Source organism: Stegostoma tigrinum, chromosome 33, assembly GCF_030684315.1.
Source record: "Stegostoma tigrinum isolate sSteTig4 chromosome 33, sSteTig4.hap1, whole genome shotgun sequence".
NCBI lineage: Eukaryota > Metazoa > Chordata > Chondrichthyes > Orectolobiformes > Stegostomatidae > Stegostoma > Stegostoma tigrinum.
The window spans coordinates 4,383,398-4,397,577 of NC_081386.1; the positions used below are offsets into that span (position 1 = coordinate 4,383,398).

Here is a 14,180-nt window from a genome sequence, read left to right on the forward strand (position 1 = left end):
GAGTGCAGACAATTATGAAACTGCTGTCATTCAGATTGCTACATTGGCAACTGGGCTGCCCATACCCAAAGCCATATTGATAAAATAAATTCCACTGCCAGCTGGCAGCAAGTATCGAACAATAATACAGGAACGAGTTGGCAAATAAGGGGGAAATTTTTGGTGCCGATGCAATTGGATTTCAAGAAAAGCTTTCTAGGAAAAATGAGGAAAACTTCTTCAGAATAAATGGGGACGGAATGCTTTGAGATTGGATAGTCACAGGTTGGTCAAAGTTGTTTGTTTTAAACAGACTGGCCAGAGTCTAACCATTGTGATGTTCCCTTGTGTATCTCAGATATGCATTCACATTTTCCCATATATTATTTGAGAATCACTGATCGCCTTTCCGCTTTATTTGTTCCTAGTTGCGATTCATTCCTTCACCACCTGAGCAAACAGGGTTTCAAGCATATAAGCTAAGATTTTACTGACATCCCATGAGTGAATAAAACTGGAATCTAATCTATCTGTACTACAAGAAACTGTCGCTATTGCAACAGCGTTAGTCACTGAGGGACCTGAGAGGCAACTGTTTTTCATTCCACATATGAACCACTCTCTGTGTGAAAGTGGTAGATGCAGGTACAGTCACAATATCTGAAAGACATTTGGACAGGTACATGGATAGGAATGATTTCGAGGGATACGGGCCAAACGCAGGCAAATGGGATTAGTTTAGTTCGGGAAACCGGCATGGACGAGTTGAACTGTTTCTGTGCTGTATGACTCTTTGACCATGAACCTAAAGAAGTCTTCACAAAAACCCAAATCCTGGATTGGGGATCCAAAACTTCTAATCAATAACCAAAGTCTTTTCCACATTTTTTTGTCACATCCCAGCTGTCAGAAACATACATAGCAATTAACTAAATGCTATCCATTTCACATGTTATCTCAAATAGGTTTATCATGTCTATTAGAAATATTGTCAGTCTAAATAGTCTAATACCTATTTTCACCTCTTTGCATTGGTCCTTCCCATTAGGCATACAATTATCCAGATACTCCCTGCTAGCTACATCATTCCGGACTGAGTGCAAACACCAACAATTTCTGATGTTAAAATCAAGTAAACGTGTCAAAATAAAGAGTTATTTTACTACTTTTGTCAGACAAATTGCATGTCATTTAATCTGTAGTTCTGGATTCCAATTCAGGATTTGGTATTTTACGAAGACTCCATTAGGTTCGTGGGCAGAGAGTCATTCAGCATAGAAACAGACCCTTCAAGTCAAACTCATCCATACCAATCAAGTTTTCCAAACTAAACTCATCCTATTTCCCTGCATTTGGCCCATATCCCTCCAAACCTTTCCTATTCATATATCTATCAGAATGTCTTCTAAATGTTGGAGCTGTATCTACATCTACCACTTCCTCCGGCAGTTCATTCCACATATTGCCTCTGTGTGAAAAGTTGCCCCTCAGAGCCCTTTTTTAAAACTTTCTTCTCTCACCTTAAAAATACACCCCTAGTTTTGAACTCCCCAACCTATGGAAAAGATCTTTGCTAGTTATCTTATCTATGCCCCTAATGATTTTGTAAACCTTTATATGGCTACCTTCAACCTCCTGCACTTCAATGAAAGAAGCCACAGCCTATCTAGCCTCTCCTTATAACTCAATATCCTGCTAAATCTATTCTGAACCTTCTCCAATGTAATAATATCCTTCTAATAGCAGGACAACTGGAATTGTACACGGCAGTCCAAAGGTGGTCTCACCAATGTCCTGTATAACCTCAACATGATGTCCCAATTCCTATACCCTGACTGAAAAATCAACATTTAAGTTCAGTTGTCAAATCCTACTATTCCATTGAGACTGCTGTCATTGGTATTATTGAGTGGGACATATAGTTTCAGTTTCTATAAAACAAACCCTGGTCATCAGGATTTTAGGTGAGTCATGACGGTGAGCTACCTAACACTATTGGACCATTTTATTTATGAGTACGGTCCACATAAAGTTAGAAGGATTTTAGTGACTCGGTCAGGATGAGGGAGAGAGTGTCAGTTGTTATATAGATAAGGAATTCACAACTCAAAATTTACAAACAGGAAATGACCAGCTGATCTATAAAGGCTGGTTCACACTCATTATGGTTGGAACATCCTGAATAAATGCCACACTTCCTCACTTAATCTCCGGGAGATGCAAAAGGGAAGAAAGTGTCAGAATAAGGAAAAGTACAGTGGAAAATTCCTTCCCTATCCCTCGGCCATTCAGGAATGAATTGAATTTGGTTAATTACATTTTAGCACATCATATAAGTCCTTTAGACAATCTTATCCATCCCCTGCTAGTGATCCCCAGTGTGTTAAGCCTCCACTAACCACATACCGTACTTTGTTGCCTAATTAGTTCATAATCTAACACAGCAGATTTCTACTCTGAGAAATGGACAATTGCCAAACATTTCCAGCCGTTTATCGTTCAACCAAGACGTGCCAAGGTTTGAAATTCCAAACTTTCAACATCTGACGCATGCCAGCATGCTGACAGAGTATATTATCATTCCCTGAAACTTCAAAAATACCTTGTTTTGGCGGGGTCAGTCTATTATAATAGTGTCTAAAATAAGCACAACAATGGGCTCTGTTCAGTTTTTGAGGATCCTAACATCTGCACACTTTGTAAAATGTGTAAACCTGAACATTTCCCCAATCAGACACACCAAGCGTAGGATAAATGATTAACTTAACAAGGGATGAAGTTTGGTCACTGTCCCCTTGTTTTAATTCCTATTTGGTGCTTGTTTTTTCTACTTTTTTCACATGTTAAGAGAAAATTGAGTTTTTTTTATCAATGGCATAAAAGTGGCAGTGGCCAAATTAGCTGCCCTTTATACATCAAACTAACACCATTGAAGCCATCAAATGGCTGTGCTGTATTCATTTGAGATTGGCTAACTGATACGGTGATCCATTTGATTTGCTCATTGAAGACTCTCCCTCATCCTTTCAGAATTGAAAGGACAGTCTTTCACCTTAAGATGATCAGTTAAAGAGGTGATAAGGTATTTACTTGCTCTTATAATATGGGAACAAAGTACTTTGAATTCACTGTTTTGTTGGAAGGCTGTTATGTTTCAAGTAGAAATTGTGATTGAACTTGCGAAGAGAGATTTGAGGCAAATGTGTAAATATCTAACTGAAGTGCTTGTGTCACAGTGGTAATGTCTCTACCTCTGGACTAATAGGTCCAGGTGCAAGATCCACATATTACAGAGGTTTGTAGGAACATCTTTGAACAGGTTGATTAGAAAGTATCTATCAATATTTAACTGGAGCTCCTATGGTGTAGTGATAGTGTCCTTACTTTTGAAGGCATGGGTTCAAGTCCCACCTGCTCCAGAGGAGGGACATCTGCACATTTAAAATATATAGATATGTGTGGATATTTATGATAAATCCATTGATTATATATGCATATATAAAGTATATGTACATACAGCAGCTTAGTGTAGGATGGCAACCAGGATATAGCATTAGGAAGGGTAAGCAAGGTTCACAAAGCCCTGGGAGAAGCAGCTCATACCAGAGAAAGAAATTGGAAGTATTAGGTGAGATCTAAGAGGGAGTACAATAAGGTTTAAATTAACTTTACAGCACCTATCTATAAATGCTCAGGTTATGCGAAATAAGGTCAGTGAGCTTCTGGTTGTAAACAGCCACATGGGAATTTAATGTCATTGCAACAATAGAGTTTTGGATCAAAAAAGCCACGAAACATCCTTGGATACAAGATAATGCCAAAAAATTGAGGAATGAAAGGAGAGAGGCAGGAGTGATGATTAAAGAGATTATAGAAAATAATAAGGGCTCAGCTGCACTTCGGGGTCGATATGTCCCCAGGGCTGGATGGGTTGCATTGAGGATGCTGAATGAAATAAAGGTGGATATTACAGAGATATCAGCCATACTTTTTCTATCACCAAATATGCAAATGGTTCTAGATGACAGGAGAATTTGAAACGCTACACCTTTGTTCAAAGAAGAGCTGAGAGAATAATCCCAACAAAAACAAGCCAGACTGTTCAACTTGTATTTTAAGGATGATAATCTGAGCTAAGAATAGCAAGTCAGAGGCTAGGAGCCCTGCAGCAAGTAACTCCCCTCCTGACTCCCGAAAATCTCTACACCATCTACAGGACACAAGTCAAGAGTGTGATGGAATACTGCCCACTTGCCTGGATGGCTGCAACTCCAGCAACACTCAAGAAGCTCAACACCATCCACAGTGGCTCAGTGGTTAGCACTGCAGCCTCACAGCACCAGGGACCCAGGTTCAATCCCAGTCTGAGATGACTGTGTGAAGTTTGCACATTCTCCCCGTGCCTGTGTGAGTTTCCTCCAGGTGCTCTGGTTTCTTCACACAATCCAAACATGCACAGGTAGATTGGCCATGCTAAATTGCCCATAGTGTCCAGGGATGTGTAGGTTACGTGAATTAGCCATGGGAAATTAAGGGATAGGATAAGGGGATGAAATTGGGTGAGATGTTGCTCGGAGAGTCCGTGTGGATTTCTTGGGCGTAATGACCTGTTTCCACACTGTAGGGATTCTATAAACAAAACAGTCCACTCGGTTGGCACCACATCCACAAGCATTCACTCTCTCCACCACCAATGCTCAGTAGCAGCAATGTATGCCATTGACAAGATGCACTGCAGAATTCACTAAATATCCTGAAAGAAAATCTTCAAAACCCATGGTTACTGTTATCTATCAACATGATTAGAAACTGCCTTTTGTGCACCTCTTTAAAAAGCACCATGGAATTCAGTATAAACTAGACAGCTGCCCTGCTTCATTTTCCAAACAGATTTCCAATTGACTTTACAGTGACAGTCAGTCTTGTCCAACTCGGGAAAGTTGCACGGGAAAACACCAGTTAAGGAGAAAGGCAAGGAATGTGAAAAGAATTAAGATAAGGCAACTCATTCCTGCAGAAATGTTAGAACAGCTTCATAATGGGATCTGTCATTCTCAGATTCTAATACTAGATCATCTTTTCAGTGGAGGGCTTTTTTTGAGCACTTCTTCAGCAAAACAGGCACAGTAACAAGCTCACTCATGGCGACTGCATCAGCAGCAGTGAGGTGAGCCCAGCGCGGACTCATGGCTTCTGTGGGGGTGGAGGTTAGTTTGTGTTCCTGCCAGCATTTGCATCCAGTGCAGACTCATGGAGGCAGGTTTGGGCCTAGTGTGAGACCCGGCAGCATTGGCATTGGCTGCGTTGATGAGGTGGGCCCAAAGCAAACTTGTGGCAATAGTGGAGGTGAGGTTGGGCTGGTTTGGTATCTGGTGGCATTGCTGGTGGCTACATTGGTGAGGTCTAGCAAGGATCCATGGTGTTGATGGTTTGGTGGAGGTGAGATGGCATTGAAGAGTGGTGACTGTTGTTTTGGCAGAGTGGTGAGAGCACTTATGGTTGGCTGCTCCAGGCTCCCGGCTGAGCACTTAACAAGAAGGACAGTAAAGTTGAGCTTTATTTTTCCTCCTCTATGTTCTATGTTTTGGTTTATTTTTCTGTGTTTTGAGGTGGCGCCGGAGAGTGGCGACACTTTTGTCTGTATTTTGTAACAAAATACATGTGATGATAAATAAATCAAAAAAATCATATCATAAAGGTTTTGAGAAGGTGAAGGGCAGCAGATATACGAGAGTGCCACTACATGTAAGTTCCCCTCCGAGCCACTCACCATCCTGCCTTGGAAATATATCATGCTTCCATCACCATCGCTAAATCAAAATTCAGGAACTCTGTCCATAATGCCATTGTGGGTCTACCTAGAGCACATGGAGTGTTACGGTTCAAGAAGGCAGCTCAGTGCCATCTCCTCAAGCCAGCAATGCCCATATCCCAAGAGTGAATAAAAAAAATGAAGACCGTGTGAGCAACTGTGATTGATAACAAAAGTTAGCATAAAGTTGCAACGGGCAAATGGTGTTTAATCTGAGTTTTTTTGACGAGGATAATGTGGTATATGTTGACCTCCAAAAGCTGCTTGACCCCCATAATTTAAGGGTAAGATAAAGGAACCTTGGATGACGAGAGCGGTGGAGTTTCTCGTCAAAAGGAAGAAGGTAGCTTACATAAGGTGGAGAAAGCTAGGGTCAAGCTCAGCTCTAGAGGATTACAGGCAGGCGAGGAAAGAGCTCAAAAATGGTCTGAGGAGAGCCAGGAGGGGGCACGAGAAAGGCTTGGCAGAACGGATTAGGGAGAACACAAAGGCATTTTACGCTTATGTGAGGAATAAGAGAATGGTCAAAGAAAGAGTAGGGCCGATCAGGGATAGCATAGGGAACTTGTTTGTGGAGTCTGAGGAAGTAGGGGAAGCCCTAAATGAGTTTTTTGCTTCTGTCTTTATGAAAGAAACGAACTTTGTAGTGAATGAAACCTTTGAAGAGCAGGTGTGCATGCTGGAATGGATAGAGATAGAGGAAGCTGATGTGCTGAAAATTTTGTCAAACATTAAGATTGACAAGTCGCCAGGCCCGGACCAGATTTGTCCTCGGCTGCTTTGGGAAACGAGAAATGCAATTGCTTCGCCACTTGCGAAGATCTTTGCATCCTCGCTCTCCACGGGAGTCGTATCTGAGGACTGGAGAGAAGCAAATGTAATTCCTCTCTTCAAGAAAGGAAATAGGGAAATCCCTGGCAATTACAGACCAGTAAGTCTCACATCTGTCGTCTGCAAGGTGTTAGAAAGAATTCTGAGGGATAAGATTTATGACCATCTGGAAGAGCATGGCTTGATTAAATGCAGTCAACACAGCTTTGTGAGGGGCAGGTCATGCCTCACAAACCTTATTGAGTTCTTTGAGGATGCGACTAGAAAAGTTGATGAGGGTCGAGCTGTGGATGTGGTGTATGTGGACTTCAGCAAGGCATTTGATAAGGTTCCCCATGGTAGGCTCATTCAGAAGGTCAGGAGGAATGGGATACAAGGGAACTTAGCTGTCTGGATACAGAATTGGCTGGCCAACAGAAGACAGCGAGTGGTAGTAGAAGGAAAATATTCTGCCTGGATGTCAGTGGTGAGTGGTGTTCCACAGGGCTCTGTCCTTGGGCCTCTAATTTTTATTAATGACTTGGATGAGGGGATTGAAGGATGGGTCAGCAAGTTTGCAGACGACAAGAAGGTTTGAGGTGTCGTTGACAGTATAGAGGGCTGTTGTAGGCTGCAGCGGGACATTGACAGGATGCAGAGATGGGCTGAGAGGTGGCAGATGGAGTTCAACCTGGATAAATGCGAGGTGATGCATTTTGGAAGGTCGAATTTGAAAGCTGAGTACAGGATTAAGGATAGGATTCTTGGCAGTGTGGAGGAACAGAGGGATCTTGGTGTGCAGATACATAGATCCCTTAAAATGGCCACCCAAGTGGACAGGGTTGTTAAGAAAGCATATGGTGTTTTGGCTTTCATTAACAGGGGGATTGAGTTTAAGAGTCGTGAGATCTTGTTGCAGCTCTATAAAACTTTGGTTAGACCGCACTTGGAATACTGCGTCCAGTTCTGGTCGCCCTATTATAGGAAAGATGTGGATGCTTTGGAGAGGGTTCAGAGGAGGTTTACCAGGATGCTGCCTGGACTGGAGGGCTTATCTTATGAAGAGAGGTTGACTGAGCTCGGACTTTTTTCATTGGAGAAAAGGAGGAGGAGAGGGGACCTAATTGACGTATACAAGATAATGAGAGACATAAATGGAGTTGATAGCCAGAGACGATTTCCCAGGGCAGAAATGGCTAACACGAGGGGTCATCGTTTTAAGCTGGTTGGAGGAAAGTATAGAGGGGATGTCAGAGGCGGGCTCTTTACACAGAGTTGTGAGAGCATGGAATGCGTTGCCAGCAGCAGTTGTGGAAGCAAGGTCATTGGGGACATTTAAGAGACTGCTGGACATGCATATGGTCACAGAAATTTGAGAGTGCACACATGAGGATCAATGGTCGGCGCAACATCATGGGCTGAAGGGCCTGTTCTGTGCTGTACTGTTCTATGTTCTATAATATAGTCACCAGCAAAGGTAAAGCCCATGGAATGAAAAGGGCAGTGTTAACATTGTTACAGCTTTGAAATAATGAAAGGAAATTGCTTTTTCTGACTGGAGGAAGATATATACCATGGGGTTTCCCAGAGATTAGTATTAGGATTACTGCTTTTCTTAGTTGATGTTACTGACTTAGAATTGTGTGTACAGGACACAATATCAAGATTTGCAAACATTGGAATATTCTACAATATATAGTTAGACTTTAAGAGAAGATAGGCTGTAGGAACAAGCAAAGAATGCAAAGAAGTAGAAAATCATCCATTTTGGGACAATGAATGAAGAGAGACAATTAAGCTAACATCCACCATTCTTCAGGGTACTCAGGATTAACTGTGGGAGAGACAGATCATCTGAGGCTTTCAAAAGAGAATTGGATAATAATGTAATGAAGAACACTTTTCAGAAGTATGGGAAAGGAATGGGGAGTGGGAATAGTCATCTAGTCTTGCAGTGAGCCAGCATTGACACAGTGAGATGAATGGCCTCCTGCACTGTAACCATGGTAGGATTCATTGATTCTGTAGAACCCATGGCTGAACATGCTCCCTAATTCTTTGTGCATTTTTATTTTTCCAGCTATCTTGCTGAAATTATTTTTTCCATTCTCTGGCAAGAAAAAACTCACTTTCAAAGCAGTGGAAAAGTAGGTCTTTGGAAACTTTTTACTATTCGCATATGTTTCTGATTTTCCTCCACAATAATCTGTAAATCTCCACTGAGCTTAAAAATAATTTGTTTTGAAGAATGACCCAAATCATCAAAAATGGCATAAGAAAACAAACATTTAGGCTATAGAGTTTGTGCCGTTAACCATGTGTTACCTGCTTTGCTGAAACCGAATAATGAATGACTGAGTGCTGGGCCAATAGGAGGGAAAGATCTTGTATTTCCGTAGTGCCTTTTCCAGTCTAGCAAGAGTTTAAGGTGCTTAACAGCCATGGAAGTACCTGCGAATCCCCCTGTTGTGGGAATCGTGGCAGCCAATTTGAGCACAGCAAATTCATTGCAGGCTTTTATTAAGTGGTTTTTGACCACTAAGTGCCCATCTGATAGGATGTAGTCTTCACCAGTCCCAGGTGGGAGACCATTTTCCATATGTAAACCAGGACATTGGAGTCTGATTCCAAATTTGAGGTCGCAAAGAAGGTGTGCTGGTGACTAGCATCTCACTCAGAGATAGTCAGTGCCTGCTCTTAAAACCATTGTCATCGAGACATTGAGTGTGAAAACAGACCCTTTAGTCCAGCCAGTCCATTCCGACGGTGCTCCCAAACAATACTAGTCTCAACTGCCTGCGCCTGGACCATTTCACTCCTTATTCCTTATTCATGTACTTCTCTAAATGTTGTTTAAACATTGTAACTGTACCCCATCCACTGCTTCCTCTGGAAGTTCGTTCTGCTCTCTGTGTAAGTATACCCCCAAGTCTGGAAATCCCCCATCCTATGGAAAAGACAGCTGCCATTCACCTTATCTATACACCTCATGATATTATAAAACCTGTATAAGGTCACCCCCCCCCCCCCTACGTTCCAGTGAAAAAAGTCCCCGCCTGTCCAGCCCCATTGTCTTTTCTGTTATTGTGGGGACATGGATTGCAAAGGCTTTTATTGGATAGAACAAGCACAGGAGCGGCCTTTCACACTGACCAGCCCAAGCCTGTTTTTATGGTGCACTCCAGCTCCTCCCATCTTTCCTCATCAAGCCCCATGATCATGACCCTCAGTTCACTACTTCATCAGCCTGTCCATCTTCCCCTTAAATAAACTCAGCCCTTGGGAAAATGCCAGGCTGCTGAGGTGTGTGTGACCCTTGCTGGGTCCATCACCCCCTCCATCCTGTACTGACCCCACATGAAAAGCTCAGTGGAGTTCCCCATTGACATGGGTAGCAGCACACACCGGGGTTTTGCAGTTGAGATCTGGAACTTAAACGTCTTGAACTTTGCATAAGCAATGGCAAAAAAAGTGAAAAAAACCACTGACGCTGAAAATCAGAAAAAAAATAGAAATCACTGCAGAAACTCAACAGGTCTGGCAGCATCTGTGAAGAGAAAGCAGAGTTAACATTTTGGAATCATGACCCTTTCTCAGAGCTGACCATGAGCAATGGCAGATGGATTCTTTGTGGGTCTAGGGCAGCTCCTTAAAGTAGGCAATGGGGTGAGGAACAGAAGTAAAATCTCAAATTATTGTAGAGTGAGAGGTAACTTCCAGTTCAGTACTGCCCAGAAGTTGACAAGGAAAAGCACTCCATCTTTTAACTGGCTTAACCATTGGGTTTTGAATTATTTTAGCCTTTGAATGAGTTGAGGACTATTTTATACAGCATGGTGTTGCTGTGCTCTTCCTGTTAACTTTAGCAATGTACCAGCCACGAGTGTAGACTGTTTTTTTTTTTGACTCCCTCATGACAGGCTGAGCATAGAACTACTTTACTCAGGCCTTCCTGACTAATGGCCATGGCATCATCACTGGCAATAAGAACTGATGACATTGAACATAGTTTACAGAGGAGACAGGAGTTGTTGAGCACAGATACGCCTGCTTGTGTATCATGGAGCTAAAATTAAGCAGTTTTTTTTAAAAATTCAACACTGTGTCGTTTCTAATTAGTGAAGACATCAAATCTTACACACCCGTCATGCTCTTTGCACTTGGAATGTTTAGGCTTCCATCACTGACAGTAATAAAAATGCGCTGCCTCAGACCATGTTTTAACATTTAACTAGTTGTGAAAGTGTATACAGCCTTGCATCATTAAGTTATAAGCTACTGACTTTTTTTTTCTTGCCATGATGCAACTTGTATCAAGCCCATTTTGATTTCAAGGGGCCTTTGGGAAGGCACTATTCATTGTGAATATCAAGTTGCCCTGAGTTAGCTCTGTAATATATTACTGGAGTCACATATAGACTGTGTAAGAAAGGCTGATTCTGTTCCTTGAACTATGTTAGTGAGTTGGTTTTGTTCCTTCAACAACGTTGCGCATCTATGAAATGCCAGAATTATTAATTTCAGTTCCACAACTTGCCGGAGTGGGATTTGAACTCATGGCACTAAAGGTTTGCTTTGCCCATTTTTTGGATGCAAGGATTATGATTCAAGAGCAGCTCATGCTCTTTCTGTCTAAGGTGGAAAGTGTACAAGTTCAGTGCTTCCAGCTCACTATTCTGATTCTAGTGCAGATCGAGCATCTAGCTTTGATTCAGGCTGTCCCCTTGCACTGTCACTGCCTTAGCATTCAGCAGGAGAGTCAATTGTATTGTCGTGAGAAGACATGGTGCAACCAAAATTTGAATTTTAAAGGCCATCTATTCCTCTTGAGGGGAAGAATAATATTGCTGGAATTGAAAACTTGTAAATTGTCACAGAGAGAGGAGATTCATCAATGTGCTACTGGGTTCAATAGCAGTAGAGGTGGATAGTAAGGGAGATAAAGTGGCTTTTCAAGGCATCAGGAGACCTGCTGAGACCAAGAAAGTAGGATCAATGGCCAATTCCTGCAACTGGACCCAAGGATCTGACAGCAACACCACAACAGCATTAATGATCCCTCAGTCATACTCAAGGTCAGTGGAGTTTGACCGAGCAACAGTAAAGAAATAATACCATAGTTCCAAGTGTGTGACTTGGCAGGTACATGCACGTGACTGTTTTGTCACATATTTGCTACACTTGTCCTGCTAGGTCATGGATTTGGAAAGTGCTGTTGAAGGAGCCTTGTCCAGTTGTAGCAGTGCATCTTGTAGGCAGCAGACACGACTGTGTGGGTTTCCTCCCACAGTCCGAAGATGAGCAGGCTTGGTGGATTGGCCATGCTAAATAGCCCATAGTGTTCAGGGGTGTGTGGGTTATAGGGGGATGGGATGCTCCAAGGGGCAGATTGGACTTATTGGGCCAAAGGTCCTGCTTCCACACTGTAGGGAATCTAATCTAATCTAATCTAATCTAATCACTATGCTTCAGTGATAGAAAAAGTGAATATTGAAGGTGGTGCTTGGGCTGCCAAATAAGCGGGCTTCTTTGTCCTGGTTGGTGTCGAGCTCCTTGAGTTTTACTGGAGCTTCACTAATCCGTGCAAGTGGGGAGTGTTCTATTATGCTCCTGACTTGTGCCTTGTAGATGGTGGATAGGCTTTGGGGAGTCAGGGGATGAGTAATGCAGTGACCTGCTATTCCAGATCAGTTTCTCAAAAATAATAACCTCAGAATGGTGGGTAAATCAGCCGTGCTAACACTGTTGAGATTCAAGGACAGATGATTAAGCTCTCTGAAGTAATTAGAGTTTGAGACAGCTATAATGAACAAGTGGCATAGTTACCCAATCAAATTACTTAAACTTTGTGGCACATCAAGGAAATTAAGCTACTAGCTATCATGAAATCAATCACACCATATGGTGAATTTCTTAGAACTATTTTCATTCATCATTTTCCTGCTTTGCTGTGCTCAGTTTAAAGATAGCTAAACACATAATATTTCACACTTGTGCAAAACAATCACTAAGCCTAGCCATAAACTTGTAATGTGCCTCAGAATTTATCTCTTCAGTCTTCCATCTGTGACCTGGGATATGGTTCCAAATTTCATTCGGACATTGAGTGTTACATATGAGTGTGAAGCAGATCACTAGAGCTGCAGTTAGAAGATTGATACGGAACTCTGACATCCAATGGCCTGTTCTGGCACAAGAAATGGTGAACCAAATAGCTTCCATCTATTCTTTATGATTCTGTGATTAAAGAGAGGCCAGTATACCACATCATTCTGTCTGTGGGCAGTGATGCTGAAAACAGCCTTAACATTTTATACTAGATAACAAAGTGTGAAGCTGGATGAACACAGCAGGCCAAGCAGCATCTCAGGAGAACAAAAGCTGACATTTTGGGCCTAGACCAGAGATCTCTTAACATTTTATACTACCCATTGCTCCCAAATTGCAAAAAGGGATATCTGCCCACATTTTATTTTGTGAATGTAAACCCATGAAGCCAAGCAAAATCTTTTTAATCTGCAGAGCACGCACTCCTTGGTAGTGTTTGCCCACAGATGCAGAAGGAGTTTGTACTAAGACCCCAGTGGTGGAGATTACTGTGCAAAGTCGCTGGTGTGTCCTGAGCCACAACAAAGTTTCTCAGTGAAGTATAAAGTCTGTCATAGAGTTTGTCAAAATGCAGTTGTTAATGACTTCCTGTGTTTCCCATTCATTGATCCAAGGAATTCTTTTTCTCTAATCTTCATGAGATGTGGGCATCACTGGCTAGACCAGTCTTTATTGTTCATCCCTAATAGCAGAGGGACAATGTAGGCTAGACCAGGAAAATGGGAGATTTTCCTGGAGTTATATAGTTGTCATGAGGCTAAAGTCTTATTCCAGAATTTTATTGGATTCAAATTTTGTTGGATTCAAGTTCAAGATTGGATTTGAATTCATGTCCCCAGAGAATTCACCTGAGGTACTGGACTATTAGTTCAGTGACAGTTGCCACTATCCACCACTTCCCCCGTCTACTGGAAGATCTTGTCCAAAAGTCTGTATGCAATGCATCCAGATATCAACCCAAAGATGACTGCACCAATGATGACAAATTATTTATGTTGTTCATTGTTGAACAAAAGAACGCTCCTCTGTGCTTCTACCTGATACTGAGCGTATCCTTTTAATCTTTTAGGAAAAGCAAAGTATCTGCACATGGGAACAGAAGTAGATGGTGTTGACATGCGGGCTGAAGTTGGAGTACTATCCAGGAATATAGTAATTATGGGAGAAATGGAGGATCATTGCTACGGTGATAATGCTTGCAAGTTTTTTGAATTTGACACAGTTGGAGGTCACATTAAGGTAGGTTCGCATGCTGTATGCGTTCAAAATATTGGATTGTTGACATTGATTGGAAAGCTAAATTAAAATTAATTGCGAAACCTTTGTTAGCAAAATTAACCTTGGTTATTGTGGAACCTGAATTTACGTAACCGGCGTGCATTATGTGTATAATCTTCTGCAATTCAAAATTAATTTAAACTAAATGGGCTTAAAGTTTGACTAAACTGACAGAGAGGAATTTCAGACATTC

General features: G+C 41.9%; 1 protein-coding gene across 3 annotated transcripts in view; it reads left to right on the forward strand.

Annotated features, from left to right (window-relative positions):
- The window catches only part of cemip (cell migration inducing hyaluronidase 1), a 227,616-nt gene that overhangs the window by 143,517 nt on the left and 69,919 nt on the right, over positions 1-14,180 (forward strand). For all 3 annotated transcript variants that reach the window (XM_059639312.1, XM_059639311.1, XM_059639313.1), the window contains exon 12: positions 13,779-13,948. In XM_059639312.1, the coding sequence (XP_059495295.1) occupies positions 13,779-13,948 (170 nt within the window). The remainder of the gene's footprint in view (positions 1-13,778; positions 13,949-14,180) is intronic.